General features: G+C 45.1%; 1 protein-coding gene and 1 pseudogene across 2 annotated transcripts; both read left to right on the top strand.

Annotated features, from left to right (window-relative positions):
* Positions 1–566: 566 nt before the first annotated feature.
* Positions 567–25,201, top strand: YARS1 (tyrosyl-tRNA synthetase 1; the record flags this gene model as incomplete). The annotated part of the gene is made up of 13 exons (XM_084243027.1): positions 567–725; positions 3,347–3,493; positions 5,380–5,555; positions 9,507–9,636; positions 12,123–12,203; positions 16,479–16,571; positions 18,226–18,361; positions 18,862–18,947; positions 20,914–21,049; positions 22,136–22,233; positions 23,076–23,269; positions 23,823–23,964; positions 25,091–25,201. The coding sequence occupies exons 1-13, from the start codon at positions 669–671 to the stop codon at positions 25,199–25,201; spliced, it is 1,587 nt and encodes a 528-aa protein (XP_084099153.1). The 5' UTR covers positions 567–668.
* On the top strand, positions 8,583–9,413 carry LOC311176392 (ubiquitin-like FUBI-ribosomal protein eS30 fusion protein; annotated as a pseudogene). The gene has a single exon. The product of its transcript is annotated as a ubiquitin-like FUBI-ribosomal protein eS30 fusion protein (transcript).
* Positions 25,202–25,630: the final 429 nt, after the last annotated feature.

Genomic DNA, 25,630 nt, shown 5'->3' with positions numbered 1-25,630 from the left:
CATCTCCCGCCCCTCTCCCCCGACGTGTAGCCGGGGGCAGGGACACTCCCCCCCTCCGGCCGCCATCACCTCAGGAACCAGAGCGAGCCCTTCTCCCCGCAGGGTGAGGGCCTCTCAACCCCTCGACTGGGCGGACGGCGTGCGCGGACCCCTGGAGAAGCAACAGGCGCCCCCCCCCGCGCCCGGCCGAGGAGCGCCGACCCCCACGCCCCTCCCGCTCTTCACCTCCGGAAGCCGGCCCGAAGCCTGGGCGAGCGACTGCGCCTCACTCCGCCCCCTGCGCCATTTTATCGCCCCCTCCCCGACCTCCCCCCACCCTGAGGCAGCCGGGCCGGCACCTGGGGGAGGGCAAACAAGCAGTGATTGGCAGGAAGATGCCCCGCCTCCCAGGGGGTGGTGCCTCGCGTAGGCGCCGCAAACCCGCCCTCCGCATCGCTTACCCCGCCCACCGGCTCCACCCCTCCGGTCCCATCGACCAGTTCGACTGTCTACTGCTCCTGACTTGCCGGGCTACTGTTTGGCTGAGAAGGGTCCAGGCCGAGCTAGCCGAGCGACGAGCTCAGCTGATGCAACCTAACCGGGCCCGCGTGACAGTTCACGGCACGCGGCGACGGCGAGGAGGAAGGGGTGCGGGTGCCGGGTTGAGCGCGAGAGACAGCGGCTGAGCCATGGGGGACGTCCCGAGCCCCGAAGAGAAGCTGCACCTTATCACCCGGAACCTGCAGGTCAGGGTAGCCTCGGGGTTAGAAATGCGCGGTCGGGGACCGGGGGCCTGAGGTCTGGTGACCCTGAGCCCCACCACGGTGTCCAGTCGGGTGGGGTCGCGGCAGCTCCGAGAGAGACTGCAGTCCTCGCTGCCGGTCGTCAGGCAGTCAGTCGCCCAAGCAGCAGTTGACTGGGTACCACAGAAATCACAGTGGGATCATTACCTTGTGTTGTGCCAGGCTTGGAATCCTGGACTCCTACCCCACCCCCCTATAATGTCCCTGGCCGCCTGCTAGCCGCGTCAGAGCCTTGCGCCCCCAGAACTTGTCTAGAGGGGCTCAGATGTTGAAAATGACCCATAATCCAAACAATTACAGCAGAAGCAAGTACTGGAAGGTATTGCAAGTTGAACTTTGAGAGGAAATTGGGGAGAGCCCAGGGGGAGTGTCAAAGCAGGCGGAGGAAGTGATCTCTAGACTGTGCCCTGAAGGATGCGGAACCCCTCTTCACTCCACAGATGTTCCTGCTATTTTGCCAGGAACTGCAGGAGTATGGGTTAACCAGAGAAAGAATGGGAGGGAAAGTATTTCAGGTAGAAGGAACCTAGGAGAAAGAACAGTTTCAGAGAGATTAATTTGACAGGAATAGAGTGAAAAAAGTGCAGATCAGACTCTTCATAAATATTTATATTGTTCGTTCCTGTCTTGCCTTCTTAAGGCCTTTGACTATGATCACATCAGAAAGGTCTTTTCTGATCATTATTTTAAATAACCCTATTTTATTTGTTCGTTGAGGAGGCATTTGTTAGGAGGGACCAAGTCATATATGCCTTGCAGTCTGTGTTTAAATGTGAACTGAGCAATCTAAGAGCACTGATACTGTGGTTGGACCACAACTTTTTGGCTCCTTTTTTTAAAGATAGAATTCACATACTATAAAATTCACCCTTGTAAAGTGCACAATTCAGTGGGTTTTATTGTAGTTATAAGGTTGGCAACTATCACCATTAACTAAATCCAGAACATTTTCATTGCCCCAAAAATAAACCTAGGAATCAGGGCCCATTTCTTCCCCACCCCCTCTCTAAGGAAACAGTAACCTATTTTGTTTTTATGTTTTTCCCTCTTCTGACCATTTCATATAAATGGATCTTACCATATAACGTTGTATTTGACTTCTTTGATTTAACATGTTTTCGAAGTTCATCCATGTTATTGCACCTACCAGAAATTTATTGCTTTTTATATGGACAAATAATACTCCATTATATAACTATAGCACCTTTTTTTTATCCACTTAACAGTGGATAGACATTTGGGTTATTTCCACTCTCAACTTGATCTTAACCAAAAATTTGCATGCCACATCCTTTGTTTTCCTAGCCTCTCTCCATAAAAGAGTGCTGGTTGAAGACAAAGAATGCACAAAGCTAGTAGTGTTGACTCACTCAGGTTTTAAAGGGTAAGTCATCTGGCCTTTCCTTGGATGATGAGGGCTTTCCAAGTGTCCAAATAATCAGGGACTCCTAGGATGCACGATCAGCATCCAAACAACTTGTTACACAGGTTTTTAACAAGTCCTGTTTATAAATCATTGTCAAACCAGCAAAACAATTTTTCTCTATCCTGACTTTCAGCAGTATCCCAAACCACCACTTGAAGAGATGTTAAACTCTGTTTTATCAGCAACATCAAATTTGGGGTTTTAACTCTTTCTGGTTACCTTTTAGAACATAGGCGAGAACAAGACTAGATATGATTCAGAGAGAAGACTGTTAAGCTATTATAGTAATCCTGATGTGATTTGATGGTGGCCTAAGCGAGGGTGGTGGTATAGAGATGGAGAGAAGTAGAAGGGCCATTTGGGGTAACTTTTACAACTTAGTGAATGATAGTACCATTTACAGATTTGGGGTGAAACCATAAGTGAAAAAATGGAGAGTCAGGTAGGAAAGCAAGAACATGAGTTTAATTTTGATTGCTTGAGTGTGAATTCACTGGATTGATAAGTATACAGTTCTGTTTATGGGTCAGCAGATTTGTGAGTTTCTAACTTATAAGAACTTACTAAAGCAGCTGAAGGGGATCAGTTGGAGAGTATGTAGAGTAAGAAAAGAAGAAAGAAAGCCCTAAGGACTGCTAATATCTAATGATGAAGAAGAAGCAGAACAGCTGCAAAGAAATATGAGACCCAGCAGCCAGAGAAGTAGGAGGGAAACTAGTAAAACAGAGACCAAAAGAGGAGGACACTAAAAATCACTCATCTAACTTAGCAACACAAGGTCATCTGTGATCTTATAAGAATGATGCTGTGTGGATCTCAAACTATTGATAGCATGGGAGATAAGGAATAGAGACCAGAAGCAGAGACAACTATGAAAGGAAGGCACAGGAATTAGAGGTAGTTGGGGGTGAAGATGCAGTTAGGAACATGTCCCAGTCCCCTGACATCTCACTGCAGTGGACTAGCAACAGTACCTATTTGGATTGGCTTTCACTCAGCACTGAGAGCATGGCTGGACCTCCCTGCTGCCTTTAGCCTGGCCCCTCAGTGACACATACCTTTGTTTTCCTTGTCACAGGGTAAAGGATGAGCAAGGTGGGGCACCGACATTAAACCAGCTCTTCTGCTTCCACAACAGGAGGTTCTGGGGGAAGAGAAGTTGAAGGAGATACTGAAGGAGCGGGAACTTAAAGTTTACTGGGGAACAGCCACCACAGGCAAGCCTCATGTGGCTTACTTCGTGCCTATGTCTAAGATTGCAGATTTCCTGAAAGCAGGCTGTGAGGTAAGAATGAATGTCATAAACCAAGCAGTTGCCCTTGGGGAACTGGTGCGAGCCAGGGTACTCATGCTGTGTGACTAAGTCCAAATATGGGGGAAATTCTTGAAAATCAGGAGGCTCCGCAGCTGGCTCCTGCTACTTCCTTTCATTTTGTTTATGGCAGTTCTTGCAATTATGGGAATTTTCTATGGGCTTCAGAATAACAAAATGAATGATGACATCAATGCCAATTTCAGTGCTGTATAGTCCAATAATCTGAGTGATGTCCATTCCAATATAATTGGTAATGAGACGATTTCCAATATTTCTCAATGTCCCCCGATTTGTAAGTCATCTGCCATGAGCAATGCTGAATTCTTTAACAAATTACACTTGAAAGAACTACTGGAACCAGGGCCTCCCTGGTGGCGCAGTGGGTTGAGCGCAGTGCTGTGAAGCTCTCCGCAGCCTCTGCAGCGCCAGTTCGATCCCCACTGGCCACAGAGCAACCCAGTTCTTGTATAAATAAATCAATAAATCTTGTATAAATAAATAAATCTTTAAAAAAGAAAAAAGAGCTATTGGAACCAAGCCCGGTGGAGGTCCCCACTGAGAAAAGCCCTAAGGCTCCCCTAAAATGACAAGATCCAAGAAAAGGAACACCACATGTTGTTCCTACAGTTTGGGGGCCTTTTGGCCCTGCACATAAAATAGGAGGCCGCCTTTGGTATCCCCCTCGAGGCAAGTCTATGAGTAAAATAGATTTTCTTACTCCTATCCCACCCATCCCTTATACTGGAATTTATGATGAAAATGTGAACAAATGGTTCAAAATTAATGGTGCAAACGTGTTGGCTTCCTTAGTTTCTTTATGGGAGAGAATAAAAAGGTCAGACCCCCCTTGGTGTCTCATGAGTCAGGAAGCCAGGCGCCATGCCGCCACAAGGTGGAATAGGTATCTAGATAAAATTAAATGTAGTTATTGTCATAGAATGTTAGTAGATGGCTCATAAAGTATGTGAGCTGGGTTAAAAGAAGATAAGTAACTTTTTAACTTAGGAACAATAGGTAGTTTTGAGGTTTGCCATTTATTCACAATGCTTGCTTAACCTTCTTAACCTTTATTCACCTAGCTTAGCTTGTATAACCACATAGGACACGCTCTGTCTAGCACCCTTGCCCATTTCTTCAAGTTGTTAAGATTATAGGAAAATTAATAAGGTCAAGTTGACCAGAACGAAGGTCAAGTTGACCAGAATGAAGAAAAAGTAAAAGTAGATGGTGTACTTTTTTTTTTAAAGATTTATTTGTTTATTCATACAAGCACTGGGTACAGTCAGAAGCACGGGAGGGTGAGAGAATTCACCAGAGCCAGAGCGGGGACCAGAGCAGGCAGACTGACGAAACACACTGCTGAGGGGAGCAATGGCATGACAGGAGAGGTCTGCGCGCCATGTGGGACCCCTGCCTGGCGGCCAGGGATTGAACCTGCGCTGCAGAGGCTGTGGGCAGCCTTGCAACCCAGTGCTCAATCGCTGCGCCACCGGGGAGGCCCTAGATGGTGTACTTTTGTTAAACAATGATGTAAGATGTTTCGGAGAAAATTGTAACCACAAGTGCACATGCTGTGAAAGAAACTGAAAGAAAAAGGAAATAAAAAATGTATAAATAAAGCCCCACTGAGGCTATCAGCAGGAGATGCTTGCCACCTGATCAAGTGTCTGTGTCTCCTCATTCACCTACGCTATTCTTTCCTTCGTGTACCCTACCTTGGCTGGAGCTGGACTCCAGCAGGAACAGCCAAAAGAAAGACTTAACAAGTTGGGGCAGTGGGCAGAGGGTGCCAGGAGGGGGTTTGGAAGTACTCGGATAAATTCACATCTTGGTGAATTACCTTATCCCGTGTCCAGGTAACCATTCTTTTTGCGGACCTTCATGCATACCTGGATAACATGAAAGCCCCATGGGAACTTCTAGAACTCCGAACCAGCTACTATGAGAATGTGATCAAGGCAATGCTGGAGAGCATTGGTGTGCCCTTGGAGAAGCTCAGATTCGTCAAAGGCACTGATTACCAACTCAGCAAGTAAGTGCTTGATCATCCACCCTCCTATGGCTCTCATTCTTTTAGTTAACCTGTAGAGTTTTGACACTTTATTTTTTTTTAAAGATTTATTTATTTATGCAAGAACTGGGGTACAGACCAGAGATGCGGGAGGGTGAGAGAATACACCAGAGACAGAGTGGGTAACAGAACAGGCAGACGGACCAAAGACACTGCTGAGGGGAGCAACAGGCGAGGCAGGAGAGATCTGCCATGCCATGTGGGTTTCTCCCTGGCCGGCTAGGAATCGAACCCACACTGCAAAGGGATGCTTCACAGCGTGGCACTCAACCTGCTGCACCACCCGGGAGGCCGACGCTCTTTATTTGGATTAGAAGCTGTTTGGCCCTACCTATTAAGCACCATGGAAAAATGTATCCCCTTTGTCCTTTTAACTCATCCATCAAAAATGTGTTGACCAGTCACTGCCTATGTACTATCTTGTTTGTTGGAGATAGAAATGTCTTCATAAGCAAGTCCTTGATCTTGCAGAGCTCATGGCATATGGGGAAGTGATGATGAGCAATTCAGTCTCCCTTTCTCCTTCCAACGTCAGTAAACAATGATAAAAGAAATATGAAAAAAAAAGAAATATGAAAGAAAAATAGTGCACTGGATTCTTACCTCTTCAATGGCTTTCATCGCTTATGTTTTGTCACTTTATTCATATTTGCAATGTCAGCTTAGATAGAATGTTGTATCCTAACTTTTAACTGTTTCCTAAGTGAATCCCCCACACTGCCTCAGAGTCTCTACATTTTAAAATTTTAAAAACCTCTCAAGCTATACGTCACTCTACTTAGTCACTTTTTTTTTTAAAGATTTATTGATTCATTGATTTACACATACATACATACATACAAGCACTGGGTACAGTCAGATGCGTGGGAGGGTGAGAGAATTCACCAGAGCCAGAGTGGAGAGCAGAGCAGGCAGAAGGACCGAAGTACACTGCTGAGGGGAGCAGTGGGCGGCAGGAGAGGTCTGCGCACCATGTGGGACCCTCCTCCGGTGGCCAGGGAGCAGCTGGGGATCGAACCGTTGCTGCAGAAGCTGCGGGCAGCTTCGCAACCCAGCGCTCAACCGCTGCGCCACTGGGGAGGCCCTACTTAGTCACTTTTACATTTAAACCCTTGGAACAACTTTTTAAGGTTAAGTATTGCTTTACCTGTTTTGCAGATAAGGAAGTAGATTCCCAAGTTTATGCAGCTAGTAAGTGGAATAACCAGAATGTGAACCCAGATTTCTTGTTAACAGGTTAACATTTCCTTTTCCTCCAGTTAATATAATTTTCTTTAACATTCTCCATTGTTAGTTATTTAAACATCCTATATAAACACGTGTTTCAATCTACAGCACTGTTCTAGATGCTGGGTATACAAAACTAAACTAAAAAGTCCCTCTTCTACTGGGGCTTACATTACAGGGAGGGAACACAGACAGAAGGAGCAAATGAACAAGTATTTTGGTATGTCCGTTGGTGATGGTTGCTCCAAAGCAGGAAGGTGGGAGAAGAGAGAGTTCTTGGGGTGTTTCTGTTTAAGTAGCATGGTTAGAAAAGCCCTCTATATGATGACATAGAGACCTGAAGAACATCAAGAGTGAGTCATGCAAGCACTTGTTGAGTTCTATACAAAAGAGACTACAAAGAAAGATGCCTTTGTAAGTGTGTGCTTTGATGCACTCTCTCCACTCCAAACACAGCATTTTGAACACATCCAGGTTCAAGAACACACTAGACATCTCTATGGTAAGAAAAACAATTGAAATGCAAATTGGTGAGTTAGGCTGGTTACAGGTCCACTGGGTTCCAGCCTGGAAACCAGCAGTAGAAACAAACCGAGCTTGCTACTTAAAGCCAAAGGATAAAGTGGGGCTTTCCCTTTTCCTGCTCATGCCCTTAAGCCCCTCAAGGAAAGTAGAACCAGAGAATGGGGACACAATTGGCCAACCTCCTGGGTCTTTAGGGACTTCTGTCGAACTTTAGGCCAATGGAAACTGGAGTCTGTACATACCAAGAATTGAACCAAGCTGCCCACCACTTATAAGTATTTTATCCCTGATATTACCAAAGAGACATAAGCACTAAAATGCCAAAGGACAATATTTCATTTAAAAAGTAGGATATTAGGGCATCTCTGGTGGCGCAGGAGGTTAAGTCACGGCACTAGGAAGCTATCCACAGCTACTGCAGCACAAGTTCAATCCTGGCCAGGGACTTGACCCACATGGCACAGCAGACCTCTCCGGTCTCGCCCGCTGCTCCCCTCAGCAGTGTATTTCAGTCAGTCTGCCTGTTCTGTTCCCCGCTCTGTCTCTGGTGATCCTCTCTCTCTCTCTCTCTCTCTCACACACACACGCGCGCACACACACACACACACCACTTCTGACCTACACCCCAGTTCTTCTATGCAAAAATAAACAAATAAAATCTTAAACTGAGTGATAAGGTACACTGTTCTTTATACTCATCATTATTCCTGACATTTTTTTAAGTTAAAAGAGATGTGGAAAGGGACCTCCCTGGTGGCGCAGCGGTTGAGCGCTGGGTTGCGAAGCAGCCCGCAGCCTTTGCGGCGCCTGTTTGATCCCCGGCTGCTCCCCGGCCACAAGAGGAGGGTCCCGCATGGCGTGCAGACCTCTCCTGCAGCCCGCTGCTCCCCTCAGCAGTGTACTTCGGTCCTTCTGCCTGCTCTGCTCCCCGCTCTGGCTCTGGTGAATTCTCTCACCCTTCCATGCTTCTGACTGTACCCAGTGCTTGTATAAATAAATAAAAATAAATCTTAAAAAAAAAAAAATCCTTTAAAAAAAAAAAAAGCGATGTGGAAAGTAAGTTGAGAAATCCTGATGTTTATTGCATAGGCATTCTAGAAGAAGAAAAGCAGTATTTTAAGATATAAGAGAAGAAAAAGATTAATTAAAGCCATCTTTAATAAAGAAAAACAACAAGTAATACCTTGAGAGAACAGACTGCTCACATTCTAGAAGCTCTCAGGCAGTGCTCACTTTGAATGTCTTAAGACTGGGAAAGTGGGCCTCCCTGGTGGCGCAAGGGGTTAAGACGCAACCTATGAAGTTGTCCTGTCCGCAGCCTCTGTCACACGAGTTCAATCCCCAGCCGACCAGGGAGCAACCCAGACAAAGCAGACCTCTCCTGTCTCACCCGCTGCTCCGCTCAGCAGTGTACTTTGGTCAATCTGCATGTTCTGTTCCCCACTCTGTCTCTGGTGAATCTTCTCACCGCCAACACCGCTGGCCTCTACCCCAGCTCTTGTATGCATAAATAAATAATCTTAAAAAAAAAAAAAAAAAAAGACTGGCTCTTTCCCGACTCCATCTTCGTGGCAGCGGCAGCTGTGACCGCGCTCAGTTGCTGACATGCAGCTCTTTGTCCGCGCCCAGGAGCTCCACACCTTCGAGGTGATCGGCTGGGAGACAGTCCCCCAGATCAAGGCTCAGGTAGCCTTGCTGGAGGGCATCACCCCAGAAGACCAAGTCGTGCTCCTGGCAGGCACTCCCCTTGAGGATAAGGCAACCCTAGGCCAGTGTGGTAGAGGCCCTGACCACTCTGGAAGTAGCCGGCCGCATGCTAGGAGGTAAAGTCCATGGTTCTCTGGCTTGTGCTGGGAAAGTGAGAGGTCAGACTCCGAATGTGGCCAAACAGGAGAAGAAGAAGAAGAAGACTGGGCGGGCCAAGCGGCGGATGCAATACAATCGGCGCTTTGTCAATGTCGTGCCCACCTTTGGCAAGAAGAAGGGCCCCAATGCCAACTCTTAAGTTTTTGTAACCTTGGCTTCTCTAATAAAGCCATTTCATCCAGTCAAAAAAAAAAAAAAAAAAAAAAAAAGACTGGGAAAGTGAATTCATGTGCGTTAGGATTAAACTGAGGCCTGGCCTAGTCTTACAACTGTCTTCTCTTGTTTCCTCTTCAGAGAATACACGTTAGATGTGTACAGACTTTCCTCCGTGGTCACACAGCATGATGCCAAGAAAGCTGGAGCTGAGGTGGTCAAGCAGGTGGAGCACCCCTTGCTGAGTGGTCTGCTCTACCCTGGACTGCAGGTACCGGGGCAGGGCAGGGGATTGGGGAGGGGGGTAGTACTGTTGCCCTGTCATCCCTTCTGCTCTATTTTTAAATACTAGTTACAAAACTCTCCCAACACCGCTTAGAATGATGTCCTTGCTGTTCCTTCTCCACACTATAGGTATTCCTTCCTGTCTCCCTTCTCTCACCAATTTCCTGGAACATTCTTTGACTTCTTCGGTTTTAAGCCCTCCCCTACCTCTCTGTCCTTTATGACACTACTCATCTCATACGTTATCTTTTTGTGACTCATATTGTTTTAAAGAAAATTAATTTCAAAGTGAAGTATGAAAATAGGTTTTAGATATGATCCTATTTTCCAGTAAACAAATGGAAGGCGGAAAAATGCAAACCAAGCTGTTCATATTGGTTACCTCAGGAAGACAGGATGAAAATGTAGATAGACGTCACTTTTTCTTCAAATATTTTTATAATGTTTGACATAAGGAAATCAAGTCTTCCCTTCTTACCTCTAAGTGTTTTGTCTAAAGGTCATACCTAGAGACATTCTAGATCTGCACTGTCCAATATGGTGGCTTCTAGTCATAGCCATGTAGCTACTAAAAATTATTAAAATAAAAAATTTTAAGTTCTTCAGTCACATTGGCTGTATTTTAAGTTCCTCACAGCCACATGTGGCTAGTGGCTAACTTATTAGACAGCAGATATATGGAACATTTTCATCAAAAATATCCATAAGTTCTATTGGACAATGCTAGTCTAGATTCTTCCTGCTTGCCTCACCTTTCTCTTCCTCTCTTTACCCTCATCCACTCAGATACTACATTTTATCAGTTCTACTTCTTAAAAGTTTCTTAAGTTCATTCTTTCTTTACAACTCCACTGACTTGGTTCATCACTGTTTTTCACTTGGTCTCTTGGGCCTTGGCCCTCTAACTGTATTCTTTGTCTACAACCCACAGGACTCCACTCCATGCCCTACCATCACTCATGAGCTCTTTCTCCTCAGAGCCATTTACTGTCCAAGATAATGCTAGGCACCTAGTGTGACAACAGGGTTCTTCTCTACCTTTCTAATCTTATCATTAACCACTTCCTGCACTCCTTCAAGTCTGTGCTTTTACAGACTGAATCACTCATAATTTCCCCAAACACTTCACACCTCTGTGCCATCTCACATTCTGTTTGCTCTGCACGATGGAAAACATCTACATATTCTTCAAAACCAAACCAAACCCACAATCTGATTCTAGAAAGCCTCCACCACCCCTGTCTGACCAGCTAGAGGTAGCTGTTTCTTTCTGTGTATTAGCACTGTTCCTTGAGTGGACATCTAGATGGCCCTTGGAGCATAGTATTGATATTGTCCATTTGCCTGCCTCCTTATCCTCAACTGGGAATTGGCTTCTTGAAGGCAGTGTCTGGATCTGAGTCGTCTCTGCATCCAAATGGCTAGCACTGATGCCTGGCACTTAATAAGTGACAGTAAGTTTTTACTGGTTCAATCTTGCCTTTTTTCCTAAGCTTTAGTCTTAATGCCATTTACTTGCCATTTGCCACAGGCTGCCTCATTCAGTGGGTACCTTTGATGAAGGTTTGTCTCCTTCCTTCCCTTCTTCACTGAACCATGAGCTTTCTGAGGGCAGAAACTTTTTTTTAAAAAAATCTGATGTCATGGGCCTCCCCGGTGGCGCAGCGGTTGAGCGCTGGGTTGCGAAGCTGCCAGCAGCCTCTGCAGTGCCGGTTCGATCCCCGGCTGCTCCCCGGCCACTGGAGGAGGGTCCCACATGGCGCGCAGACCTCTCCTGCTGCCCGCTGCTCCCCTCAGCAGTGTGCTTCGGTCCTTCTGCCTGCTCTGCTCCCCGCTCTGGCTCTGGTGAATTCTCTCACCCTCCCGTGCTTCTGACTGTACCCAGTGCATGTATAAACAAAACAAACAAACAAACAAATAAATAAATAAATAAAACATGCCTCTATTAAAAAAAAAATTAAAAAAAAAAAATCTGATGTCCACACGGAGTATTGTTCACTGCGGGCACTCAGTGCAAGAATTACTTAGCTCTTGGGGCCAAGCAGGGAGACTGAGTGATGCTAATATGCTTCAGACTCTACCTTCTGAAAAATCTAGTGGCTTTCAAAAGTTTCTGATTTTTCAGACCCATCTAAAAGAAATGCAATAGGGCCTCCCTGGTGGCGCAAGGGGTTAAGCACTGCACTATGAAGCAATCAGCAGCCTCTGCAGCACAAGTTCAATCCCTGGCTGGCCAGGGAGCAACCCACATGGCACAGCACACCTCTCCTGAGTCTTCTGCTGCTCCTCTCAGCAGTGTATTTCAGTCAGTCTGCCTGTTCTGTTCCCCACTCTGTCTCTGGTGAATCCTCTCACCCCCTGCATCTCTGGTCTATACCCCAGCTCTTATATGCATAAATAAATAAATCTAAAAAAAAAATTAAAAAGAAAAGAAATGCAATAGAGTTTATGTCCATGTGTTTCTTCCCACAGGCCTTGGATGAGGAGTATTTGAAAGTAGATGCCCAATTTGGAGGCGTTGATCAGAGAAAGATTTTCACCTTTGCAGAGAAGGTTAGTGTTTTCTTTACTATCTTTTTACTTTTGGGCCTCAGAGGTATGCAATTAAAGTTTTCTGAATTGTGGGCCTCCCTGGTGGCGCAAGGGGTTAAAAGCACTGCACTATGAAGCAGTCTGCAGCCTCTGCAGCACAAGTTCGATCCCCGGCCAGCTAGGGAGAAACCCACATGGCGAGGCAGACCTCTCCTGTCTTGCCCGTTGCTTCCCTCAGCAGTGTATTTCAGTCAGTCTGCCTAATCTGTTCCCCACTCTGTCTCTGGTGGATCCTCTTACCCCCCGCATCTCTGGCCTGTACCCCAACTTTGTATGCATAAATAAATAAATCTTTAAAAAAAATAAAAAATAATAAAGTTTTTTGAATTGGGCCAGTGCCTCTAATCATAACCATATTGTCGGGTAGGTGGCATTCTCTTTATTTTGCAGATAACAATCCTGAGGTAGGAAAAATAAGAAAATGGTCCAGAATCACAGTTAGTGATGGAGCAAGAATTGGCATTCAAATCTGTCTGACTCAAAACCTTTTGCTGCCACCCCAGACCTCAGGATTTGCTTCTTTCCTCATATCTGAGTTTCTAGGAAAGACACCACTGGTTAGAATACTGTTCTCTTGCAGAGCATTTGCCCTGTGTTGCTCTAGATTTTATGTAGAATACTCATCTCTGCCGTGAGGCTTAACAAGATTTATAGGAGGAAATCAGTACAAACCTGTAAATCTTTCCCTTTTCTGGGAAAGAACTTGAGTAAGTTGAAGAGGGCTATTGAGAAGTGGTAGGTATTTTTGAAAGCTTCTCAGAACCTCATATTGGCACGGGTTGATGAGAATATTATTTTGTGGAGGGTGATTTGACAACCCTAAAATAATTCTACCCTTTGCTGTAATAAGTATACATATTTGTCCTAAGGAAATAATTTTATTATTATTTTTATTTCTTTTTAAGATTTATTTATTTACGCATACAAGAGCTGGGATACAGGCCAGAGGTGGTGGGGGGTGAGAGGATTTACCAGAGACAGAGTGGGGAACAGAACAGGCAGACTGACTGAAATACACTGCTGAGGGGAGCAGTGGGCGAGACAAGAGAGGTCTGCTTTGCCAGAGTATCACATCAATTTAAAACAAAAGTTGGGAAGTAAGTTTATATCCAATGACAGGGGATTGGTTAAAAGCATTATGTATAAATCCTTACGATGCTATATTATGTAGTATTTTAATTGGTTTTGAATATATAATGAACGAGGAAACGCAATATTTTGTTAAATATTTCTTCTAATTCCATTTTGTCTCTTCTGTTAACTTTTTAATTGAACCTTTTCTTTCTAGTAAACATATGATCCATGTCTTGTTTTTGTTTGACTCACAAGCTGTAAGAATGGTTTTTATTATTTTTTTAAGGGCTCTACAAAAATGACGAATGTGTTTATTGAGACCACGTGTGACCCAAGACGCCATTTAGACTATTTAAAGAAATGTTAATTACCCCGCCCTAGAGATTGCATCTGCCACTGTAATTTATTACAGTTTAAGTTAGATGTTTTTACCACTTCTCAACAATGCAAGAGCCTATAACAATTTTCTTCCACCTAACTCTTTTCTGTCCTTTGTACTATTGCTGTCATATATTTCACTTTTACATACATTTTTAAGTCCTGAAGAGTTTTTTTACAGCAACTTTCATGTATACTCTTCCCTTCTTACCCTTCCTTATGTTTTTGATTCCTTCCCACAGTCCTGTTCTGTGTGTCCATCTGGCTTCATTTTCCTTTAGCCTAAAGTCGTCCCCCTTAGTATTTTGTATTTTTAGTGCTGTTGCAACTTTATCATTTCTCTGGCTGCTTTTAAGATTTTTTTTCTTTGTCTCTGATTTTGAGCAATTTGAGTATGATGTTTTTAGTTGTTGTGTTATTTAACCTGCTTGGATTTAGCTGAGCTTCTTGAGTCTGTGAATTGATGTTTGTATCAAATTTGGAAAATTGTCCCTTATTATTTTATTTTATTAAGATTTATTTTATTTATGCATACAAGAGCTGGGGTACAGGCCAGAGATGCGGGGGGGTGGGGGGTGAGAGGATTCACCAGAGACAAAGCGGGGAGCAGAACAGGCAGATGGACTGAGGGGAGCAGCGGGCGAGTCAGGAGAGGTCTTTTGCGCCATGTGGGTTTCTCCCTGGCCGGCCAGGGATCGAACTTGTGCTGCAGAGGCTGTGGATTGCTTCATAGTCCCTTAATCCCTTGCACCACCAGGGAGGCCTATCCCTTATTTTTTTTTTAAAAAAAAAAAAGATTTATTTATTTATACAAGCACTGGGTACAGTCAGAAGCGCGGGAGGGTGAGAGAATTCACCAGAGCCAGAGCAGGGAGCAGAGCAGGCAGAAGGACCGAAGTACACTGCTGAGGGGAGCAGCGGGCGGCAGGAGAGGTCTGCGCGCCATGTGGGACCCTCCTCCGGTGGCTGAGGAGCAGCCAGGGATTGAACCAGTGCTGCAGAGACTGCAGGCAGCTTTGCAACCCAGCGCTCAACTGCTGCGCCACCGGGGAGGCCCTATCCCTTATTTTTTTAAATGGTTCTTCTGTGTATTCTTTCCTCTCCTGAGACTCTAATTACATATAAATTAGACCTTTTGGTCTTGTCCCTCGTGTCTCCTTTTTTTGTGTGTGTGACCCTCGCCGGCGGTCCGGGGATAAACCAGCTCTGCAGAGGTGCAGCCTCTCAGCCCAGCACTCAACCGCTGCCCCACCAGGGGAGGCCCTCTCCTTTTTTTTTCTGTTTTCCTTGCTTTATTCCCTCTGTCCTTTTGTTTGAATATTCTATCTTGACTTTTCTTCAATTTTATTAATCTTGTCTTAAAGCCACCCAACATTGTGCTGAGTGATTTTAGAGCTTCTATGTGGTTCTTTTTGTAGATTCAGTTCTCTTTTATAATTCCCTATCTCTTACCCATTTTTGTCCATCTTTTCCTCTCTTTTCTTTAACACACCAACCATAGTTATTTTGACATCTTGAGTTGATTATTTTCATACCTGAATTGTTTCTGGTTCCACTTTCATTTTCTGTTTTTTCTTGACTATCTGTCACTTTTTTTTTCCCTGCTTCCCATTCCTAGTATTTTTTTTTTTTAGATTTATTTATTTTATACAATAACTGGGGTATAGGTCAGAGGCACAGGAGGGTGAAAGAATTCACCAGACACAGAGGGAGCAGAACAGGCAGACGGACCGAAATACACTGCTGAGGGGAGCAGCGGGCAAGGTAGAAGAGGTCTGCCGCACCAAGTGGTTTTCTCCCTGGCTGGCCAGGAATCAAACCCGCACTGCAGAGGCTGCGGACAGCTTCACAGCACAGCGCTCAACTCGCTACATCACCGGGGAGGGCCCCTAGTATTTTTTATTGCATCATGGACATTGGGATATGTTGTAGAGGCTCTGGATTATGTTTATAAAGTGCTATTTTTTTCTGTCAAATTACTGACTGATCACCTGATCCTTTCAGGGATCGGCTTTAGGCTCTTTTAGAACAAATCTTACTCCTATGATCCAACCTTTCTGAGGTCTCAAGCTGAAATCTAAGAGTGGTCATAAATTTCTTTCTCCTTTCTTTGGACCTAAACTTCCACCTCTGTCTCCCCAGCATGTCCAGCATCTGTGATCTCTGCTCATGTCCCCAGTCTCCCAGAGACTCCCTGTCAGGAAGCTCAGCTCTCTGGAGTCTTTCTGTGTGCATGTGTGGTATGAGATAGTCAAGAAATAAGTGGAGAATTTTGACTTGGACTTTTGAGGGGTCTTCCTTCTCTCTAGTATCCTCCCCAAATCCTAGCCTGCTGGCAGCCCTCAGCTCCAGTCTGTCTCTTCTAGTCAGACTGCTGTTCTCTGCTTGGTCTCTTTTCCTTAATTTTTTTGGGGGAAATGATCCCCTCAAGGAGAGAACCATAGAAAGTGTGGAGTCGCCTCTGCTTCCCTCCTCTCAAGATTTTTAGCCCTTTACTAGTTGCTATCTAATGCCTGCAAATGGTCATTTTATGTATTTCCATCTTTTATAGTTGTTTGTTGTTGGACCATAAGTTCAGTAGCCTCACATTGTAATACAGTATAAAAGCAGTAGGGAAAAAATCTTCATATATAATCACCATTGAAAAGTTATATATTCTGTAGAAAAAAGATTGGAAGAAATATATCAGACTACTAATTCACTGGCCAAATAGGATGAGATTGGTGTACTAAGGAAGAATTTATACTAATATCTGCTTGTGTGTGTTTCTTTCTAACCCCGTAGTATCTCCCTGCACTTGGCTACTCAAAACGTATCCATCTGATGAACCCTATGGTTCCAGGATTAACTGGCAGCAAAATGAGCTCTTCAGAAGAGGTAGGTTGCCAACTTTGACTTGAGTTTAGAAATCAACAAGAGATGGGGGAATTGAGGACTCAAATGCACAGTCATCTAACTAGAATTCTCAAATATTTGAGTTACAAAGAATCTTCTGTCATTTGGCTAATTCCAGAGGTGTTGAATACTAAAGACCCCAATAGCAGTCCTGATAGAATCAATTCATAATGTTAATGGTAAAAAATACAAAAAGAAGTAATTTCTTCAGTCTTAGAATTGCGATAAAATTCAGCCTTAATGAAAAGGCCATGGTTGCATTTCATCTATTAACATCTTGTCTCTTAGGGTTAAGTTTGGTATGACTAATATAAGTGTGGTATCTTTTAACATTTAAAAGTCCTCCTTAGCACTTTCGTTCTGATCACTAAGGGCACACAATAAAGAAATTAGTGAACCCAAAGATGTGAAATTTTGAGTTCTTGGTTCCCAAACATTTCTGATCTTCAGAATCATCTAGGAATTTAAGGAAAAAGAAAAAAAATTGAGTTGATTAGTCCTTGTTCTTAGAGATTCTGATCCAGTGGCTCCAGGAAACAACTCAGAAATCTATATTTTCTTTCAAATTTTAGGAGGTGGTGATTGAAGTCATGTTTGGGCTCTCTTCTAGTTCTAGCTAGTCTGACTTCTCAATCTTTGTCTCATGAGAGATTGGTAAATATTAATATATTGCATTATTAATATACCATTATTAATAAACTATTATTGTTATTTTTAAAGCAATATATTCATTCCTTATTCTCTCCCATTAAAATACTCTGTTATGAGAGTTATTTCTCTGACAAGGTATCATATCACTGTATCCTATTTGATGATACTCAGCATATCTTAACCCTGGAAATCAGTGCTGGCTGCAGTTCCCAAACATGACAGCAGCAGAATCACTATTTTTAAAAATACGAATGCCTGGGCCAAGCCCAGGAGATTTTGATTCACTGGGCTTGGGTGGAACACCCAAATTTATTTTTTTTATGAGCACCCACGTGATTCACATACAGTCATATGTGGACCAGAATTTGGTAACCACTAAACTCAAATAAGCTTGAATTTCCTTGCTCAAAAAAAACAGCAGCCAAAAAAAAAACCTATTACCCCTAAAAAGGAAATATTACTCAGATAGCATAATACCTCCTGTTGATGATTTCTGTGAAACAGGTATCCTCACACATTGCCAATAGTAATGTCAATTCGTATATCCCCTTCAGAGAACAATTTTGGGCCTAGCAATTTTGGGTAGCTTAAGGGAACAATCATAGACAGAGAAGGCAGGAAATCTGAAAGATGTACTCTATATACATATGCTAATATATATTGTATATATTATATATTTTTATAATTTGTAAAAATCAGAACATAATTTAATGGTTTAGAAATTGTTGATTATGTTTCACTAATAATTGGGAATATAGTACAGAATAAAAATTATCCTTAAGGACTAGGTACGTACTCAGAAATACTCGTGAAAACACACAGGATAGACCCAAGGCCTGAGGAGAACACAGGAGAAAATGGCTTTTCAGTTGGGTAACAATATTGTGAGTGGTTCTTCACTCTGACTTACTCTGCTTTTGTAATGAGTTGGGCGTATTCTCATTTCCAACCACAAGAGGTCCTCTTCTTGTCCATTCACAACTAGGAGTCCAAGATTGATCTCCTTGATCGGAAAGAAGATGTAAAGAAAAAACTGAAGAAGGCTTTTTGTGAGCCAGGGAATGTGGAAAACAATGGGGTTCTGTCCTTCATCAAACATGTCCTCTTTCCCCTCAAATCTGGTAAGACACTCAACTGTTTTCTTCTTGGGGTGCCAGATTGAAAGAGCAAAGCCACTGCTGTGATCACACTGGAGATTTGTCACGATCTTCCTCCAGGGACTGCCTTCCTTGAGTCTGCTGTGATTTCCATATATTAAAGTGTGGTTGGGATTGAGATATCATTTAGTTGTCCACATGTTTGTTACCAGGTTAGGTTCTAAGTGGGGTGGGAAGTGGGCAGGGGTAGTAGAAATGAGGATGGGGCAGACATGTTCAGAACTTGAGGTACACAAAGGAAATGTAAGATATGATCCTGTCCCTTGAGCTTGGATGCTCACTGGGTGGGTAACCTAGTCACTCACCCTTTAAAAAAACAAACAAACAAACAAACAAAAACAATAAAATGTCACATGTTATGGCTTAAGAGTTAAAGCAGAAACTACAGGTAACTATACATTTGGGCCTAGGAATGCTGACTCTGCCATTTTTGAGTTTGTTGGTGTGGGTACTTTTTCTTACAGAGTTTGTGATCCTTCGAGATGAGAAATGGGGTGGAAACAAAACCTACACAGCTTACTTGGACCTGGAAAAGGACTTTGCTGATGAGGTAAGGCCAGAGGAGGAGTGATCCCCACTGAACTCCTCTGACAAACCTCCCATCTTGGCCTAACTAGGTTTCTAGTTAGGCACCTGCAGGGTTCTGTCTTGATGTTCTGGAACCCTGTAGATTTTGTTAATGGCCTAGATGAGGATTCAGGTGGTTCACAGATTAGAGGGGCAGATGACACAAAGCCATTACATTGATGTCTTTTTTTTTTTTTTTTTTAATAGAGGCATGCTTTATTTATTTGTTTGCTGGTTTGTTTGTTTGTTTTGTTTATACATGCACTGGGTACAGTCAGAAGCGCGGGAGGGTGAAAGAATTCACCAGCGCCAGAGCAGGCAGAAGGACCGAAGTACACTGCTGAGGGGAGCAGCGGGAGGCAGGAGAGGTCTGTGCGCCATGTGGGACCCTCCTCCGGTGGCCGGGGAGCAGCCGGGGATCGAACCGGCGCCGCAGAGGCCGCGGGCAGCTTCGCAACCCAGCGCTCAACCGCTGCGCCACCGGGGAGGCCCCTACATTGATGTCTTAACTGCCTCCAGGGGACTTAATCTGGAATAAAGGACCAAACCCAACAAGATGAAGCATGTCAAGGACAGGTGCAAAATCAGGGTTCAGAAAAAGAGACATAGGGCCTCCCTGGTGGTGCAAGGGATTAAGGCGCAACCTATGAAGATGTCTGCAGCCACTGCAGCATGAGTTTGATCCCCAGCCAGGGAGCTACCCACATGGTGCAGCAGACCTCTCCTGTCTTGCCCGCTGCTCCCCTCAGCAGTGCATTTCGGTCGGTCTGCTTATTTTGTTTCCCACCCTGTGTCTGGTGAATCCTCTCACCCTCCGCACCTCTGGCCTGTACCCCAGCTCTTGTATCCATAAATAAATAAATTTTTAAAAAAGACATCACCATAATAAAGGACAGGATAGCAGATACTGTTTATTTCAACAGTTTAACAAAAGACTTATGAGGTGCCATATGTTAGATACTGTGCTAGGGGTTGGCATTACCGAGAGGATTAAAACCTTATAGGGCTCATGGTCCAGTAGGGGTGGCAGACATATCAACAAATTATCTTTGCTGTGTTACTGTACAGTGAGGAACTATGCATGGTCCAGAAATAACATAGGAGGAAGTGGTTAACTGTCTGGGAAAGCTTTGTGGTGGGTACATCAGGACACTATTTCACTTGAGAATTAGAAGTTCATGAGGAAATCTAAGAGGGAATAAATTGTCTGAACATGATAAGGTGACATGGCATGGCATGGAAGGAACCACATACAAGAGCAGGGGTACAGTGGTTTAGTCTGACTAGAACCTACGAAGTGAGACATGGGGTCTTGTGGGGAGAGGCTGACCAGGTCAAGAAGACATGAATGACTGAACTGCTGCTGTGTACTAGCACTGCTCACCACCCCCACCCACGTGTGATTTCATCCTCATTCTGACTCTGAGATAAAGGTATTATTATGTGAAGAACCCGAAACTTTGAGGATTTAAGTGTCTAGTTAGCTGGGAGTCCCACAGCCAGCCGGGCCTTAACCTTGCTCTAACTCCAGCGCCCATGCCCTTTCTTCACTCACCTCAGCTCAGCTCCCCCTGGGCTCTTTTAGCCCCCGGGTTCTGTTTGCTGCCTGTGTGCTCTTTCTCTGCCCGTGTGTGGCACCTGGCTTACACCCTACTCCAGGCATAAATGGAGGGACTAGAAAAATTTGGCTGCAGCGCTCAACTGCTAATAACCTTGAAGTTAGTGTGGAATTCAGAGTCAAAAGACTTGGATCCCAGACAAGTTAGATAACCCTCCTGAGCTGATCTCCCCTTCTCTGCTTTATGGGGCTGTTCTGAGGATCAAGTAAAGACACGGCTGAGAAATAAGGATCAAACCTTGAATCCCATAAGCACATTATTCTGAGTAGATTCAGTGTCCCATGTCCTCCTCTATTGCTCCACCTCACCAGGCCCTTCACCCCTCTGCAGGTGGTGCACCCAGGAGACCTGAAGAACTCTGTTGACATCGCCCTGAACAAGTTGCTGGACCCCATCCGGGAGAAGTTTAACACCCCTGCACTGAAGAAACTAGCCAGTGCTGCCTACCCAGACCCCTCGAAGCAGAGTAAGCAGGCTCGGGAAGGGAAGCCAGGGAGGGGGATGACAGAATCAGAAGGCTGAGCCTCAGAAAAAGGTCTGTCTTAAACTGAGCTTATGAGAACCAGGCAGTCTGGAGTGTGAATGGCATACCCCGGTGCCTCTTGGATTGAGTCATCTGGCTTATGATCTGGTTGAATTGTGAAGTGATTGCCTCTCTCGCACCAACACTGCTAGCAGAAGCTGCAATGAGACATGTATCCCGACCCTTCGAATCTTTTCACTAAGTCCACCTCTTAGTTAAGGAGACTGATAGGGTTAGAGCATGAGGATGACATGCTGCTTCCATAGAGTCTGCACAGCCCCTTGGGGAAGCTCACCTTCAGACTTGCGGTGTCCCTTGCTAGTGTTTCTGACTGGCTCTGAGTTGGTCATTCACTTATCCATGATGTGAGATACTAACAGGAATAGTTTGTAAGGGGCTCCCAGCAAGATTCAATAAATGGATGGGTATGGAATGCATGAATAAAACACCTAAAGGCGGGCCTCCCTGGTGGCGCAGGGGTTAAAGACAGCGCTATCAAGCTCTCGCCAGCCATTGCAGCAGGAGTTCGATCCCCGGCCAGCCAGGGAGCTGCCCACATGGCGCAGCTGACCTCTCCTGTCTCACCCGCTGCTCCCCTCAGCAGTGTATTTCAGTAGATCTGCCTGTTCTGCTCCCCACTCTGTCTCTGGTGAATCCTCTCAACTGTCCCCCACCCCCACATCTCTGGCTTACACCCCAGTTCTTGTATGCATAAATAAATCTTTAAAAAAAGAGAAAGAAAAAAAAACACCTAAAGGTGCAAAGCTACTACTATTGTCCCCTCAGCTCCCCTGGAGCCTAACATCTGAGGGAGACACCAGATGAAAATCTGGCCTGTCACTGCTCAAAGGCTGCTGACCCTGTTTTAAGGAAGATATAACACTTTGGAGTAGATTTTGGGGACTCTGCACGAAATCGTGCTAATCTCGGTGTCCTTGTTTGGGAGAATCAGAATCAACAACTGACCTGTTGTTGGGAGGAAGGAAGGAGGAGGGAATTTCTGACCCCTTGCATTCTTTTCATTCCCAGAGCCAGTTGCTAAAGGCCCTGCCAAGAACTCAGAACCGGAGGAAGTCATCCCATCCCGGCTGGATATCCGTGTGGGGAAAATCATTAGTGTGGAAAAGGTACTCATTTCTCACCATGTCCCAGAGAGGCAGACAGGGGTCAGGTTTGTCTGTTTCCACCTGGAGGAAACCCAGCCTGGGATGGGAAGTAACACCCCTGAGGTCACATTGCAAGTCAGAACCCAGGCATCTAATTCCAGGCTCCAGGCTTTTCCCTTTGCTGCCTCTAATGCAACCAAACACAGCCCGGAACTCAGGACAGGGGGCAGATGTTAGTCAGAGGGAACTTGTTGATCCATTAAATCCAGTCTGATGGACTTACCTGGTTCTCTCCCAACTTGTCTGGACTAGCTGTGGGTCTTATCTTGAATCAGTCACTGATCTCCATTCCCCCAGAAAAAAGTGAAGGGATAGAACTTCCTTGTCCCAGAGACTGAAAGTTATGCAACCCGTGTCCTTGGGACCATTGTTCTGGGCTTCTTTTCCTCCCGGCTTTGACTGCTTCTCACTGTATAGACCCAGCCACCAAAAGCTACCCTGAAATAGCTGCCTATGTGCTCATTTCAGGTGGCAGTAAGGCTGCACATGCGCCTTCCTCCCATCTTCAGCGTGCCTAGGACTGAAACTGGTCGCAATGGTAGCCATGCAGGGCCCTACAGTCCAGGCCATTTAATCTGTTAATTTCCTTCCACCTTTTAAACAAGCAATTAAGCTTGTTTTACTCAAATCCTCTCTCTTGATTGAGAATGGAGTGTACCCTCAAGGCCCATTCTCCTGCCTGCTGCCTAGGACCTAGAGAGTTAGCTCTGGGCGGCCTGTTGAGGGCCTCTGTAGGAGGGGATGCCCCTTTCCAGAGTCGGAACATTCCATTATGTTCTCGGACTGACATTTCTTGCTGGCAGCACCCAGACGCAGACAGCCTGTATGTGGAGAAGATTGACGTGGGGGAAGCTGAGCCACGGACTGTGGTGAGCGGCCTGGTGCAGTTTGTACCCAAGGAAGAACTGCAGGACAGGCTGGTGGTGGTGCTGTGCAACCTGAAGGCTCAGAAGATGAGAGGAGTCGAGTCTCAAGGCATGCTTCTGTGCGCCTCTATGTGAGTGAGCACTCGGGGTGGGCTGTAGGACCTGGGGAGGCCAAGGAGAGTAGGGAGTTGGCCAACATGATGCCCTTCCATGCACCACATGGAAGCTCTGAAAACACTGTCCAAAAAATGATGTACAAAGGAGTAATCTATTGTATAGGTGAAGCACTTTGCCTCAAATAAATTTTATTAAAACAGAACTGGAAGGTTCAAAGCAATTGTGTACATCCCAAGTCTCAGTGCTAGTGAGAAGAAAAGCCAGGATTCAGACCGAGCTGTCATCATCGAGAAGGCCTTGCTCTCTGTTGTTTCATTCTGCCTCACCTAAAAGTCCAGATTTGGTATCTCTCCTGACATGGGATTTCAGGTTAGCTCTGGTTAACTCAGCCCTAGTGGTATCAGAGCTGTAGGGCAGTGGTAAGGACAGAGCCTTCTGGGTCTCTGGCATTGAGGGTACCCTAAATTCCATCCAGGCCACTACATAAAGGCACTAATGCTTTGGCCTCCATAGCAGCCAGAGACAGTCCATAGCTTCACCCTTGCTTTGTCTCTCGTGTCTCCCCAGAGAAGGGGAAAGCCGCAAAGTCGAGCCTCTGGATCCTCCTGCGGGCTCTGCTCCTGGTGAGCGGGTGTTTGTTAAGGGCTATGAAAAGGGCCAGCCAGACGAAGAACTGAAGCCCAAGAAGAAAGTCTTCGAGAAGTTGCAGGTATAAAAACTGTGATTGTCCCCCTCTCACCTATGCTACCTGGACTGCACCCCCAGACTGCTCTGCTACTGAATCCAACTGTCCTTTTCCCAGCCGGGTCTTCCTGCATCTAAGCCCCTCCCTTCCTTCATTCAAGCCCTTCTGAATGAGGGAGCTGAGGAGTGTGAGGGCCTCACATGTACTGAGCACTCACAGGCTATTTGAGACACTGTATAAGGGACTTCAGACATTTCCGCATTTGATCTTCAGTATGTGACAGGAGGCAATCACCGGGTCTATCCACCCAGGCCACACAGGGTCACCAGAGTGATGGAGCTAGGATCAAAACTTTCCTAGGGTCCTCCCTGCCCACCTCAAACTTAGAGCACTTTAGCTCTTCGCCCACTCTCTGGGCATTGACTCACAAGTGAGCCTGCTCCTATGGTCCCTGAGTTCATTCATTCACTCAACCAACACTCAGTCCCATATCTATCTCAGGCACTGTCCTAGGTCTTGGCCTACATCAATAAAGTAGCAAAAATTCCCTGTCCTTGTGGAATTTCCACCACATGTGAGATTTTTCTAGTTAGTGCCTTGTTTCATCAACCAGTGTTTCTGAAGGGCAGTGAGTGGTCCGTGCATCTCCATCTTGCATGTGGCTTTTTTTCCCTTTTTTTTTTCTGGCTACAAAATAATTTTTTATTGTAGAAATTTATAAAATAAGAGAAATGAAGAAAATAATCCATAGTCTTGCCACTTAGAGATACTGAAAAATATCCTTAATGATTATTTCTTCTGGTCTTTAATTTTATGCTGAAAAATTTTCCATCTTCTTAAATACTGAGTGGAGATCATAATTACCATAATTTAACCAGAACCTTATGAGACATTAGGTAGTTGTTCTCAGTATTACACTATTAGAATGCCATGGTGCTCAGTTCTTTATACGCCTTCATAATTTTCTTAAACTAAATCCCTAAGTGCACTTACCTGAGTCAAAAGATATGACCGTGTAAGCTGCTGACAAACTGCTCTCTTGGAAAACTTGCCTCCGTTTATACTAGCCCTAGTATCAAAGTCTTTGTTTTCTTGTAGTCCCACCGCTGTCACTAATCACTTTTGTTTTTGTTTTTTAAATCCTGTCCAGGCCGACTTTAAAATTTCTGAGGAGTGCATTGCCCAGTGGAAGCAAACCAACTTCATGACCAAGCTGGGGTCCATCTCCTGTAAATCACTGAAAGGGGGGAACATTAGCTAACCAACCGGGCATCTTCCTCCCTTCTTGCATCATCCTGCATTGTCTGCTGTGTCCTTAGTTGCTCCATCCATCACCCTTTACCCATCTCCCAGGACACTGAAGCAGAACTTTGGGATCTGTTGGGTGCAAAACTCAGTAAGGGGCGCCTTAGCCTCCCCAGAACCGAACCCAGGGCCCTCCCATCTGGCTGCAGGAGAGGCTGACCTTCCAGGTAGTGACGAGTGCAGCACACAGCATGGAGTCCAGCGCTGCCCTCCTCCCTTGGCAGCTGACTTGAGAAATCTGGTTTCAGTAGAATTCTTAGAAAAAGTTTATGCCACAATCCTTCTAATTGGAAAAATACTGGTTCCCAAGTTTTCCTACCATTATCCCTGCAGCTGTGCCTCTGGCTGGGATCTGGTGCCTCTACTGAAGCTAATTACAGCTTCT

The sequence above is a fragment of the Talpa europaea genome (assembly GCF_964194135.1).
Source record: "Talpa europaea genome assembly, chromosome: 9".
NCBI lineage: Eukaryota > Metazoa > Chordata > Mammalia > Eulipotyphla > Talpidae > Talpa > Talpa europaea.
This window is presented reverse-complemented; position numbering and strand designations above follow the sequence as displayed.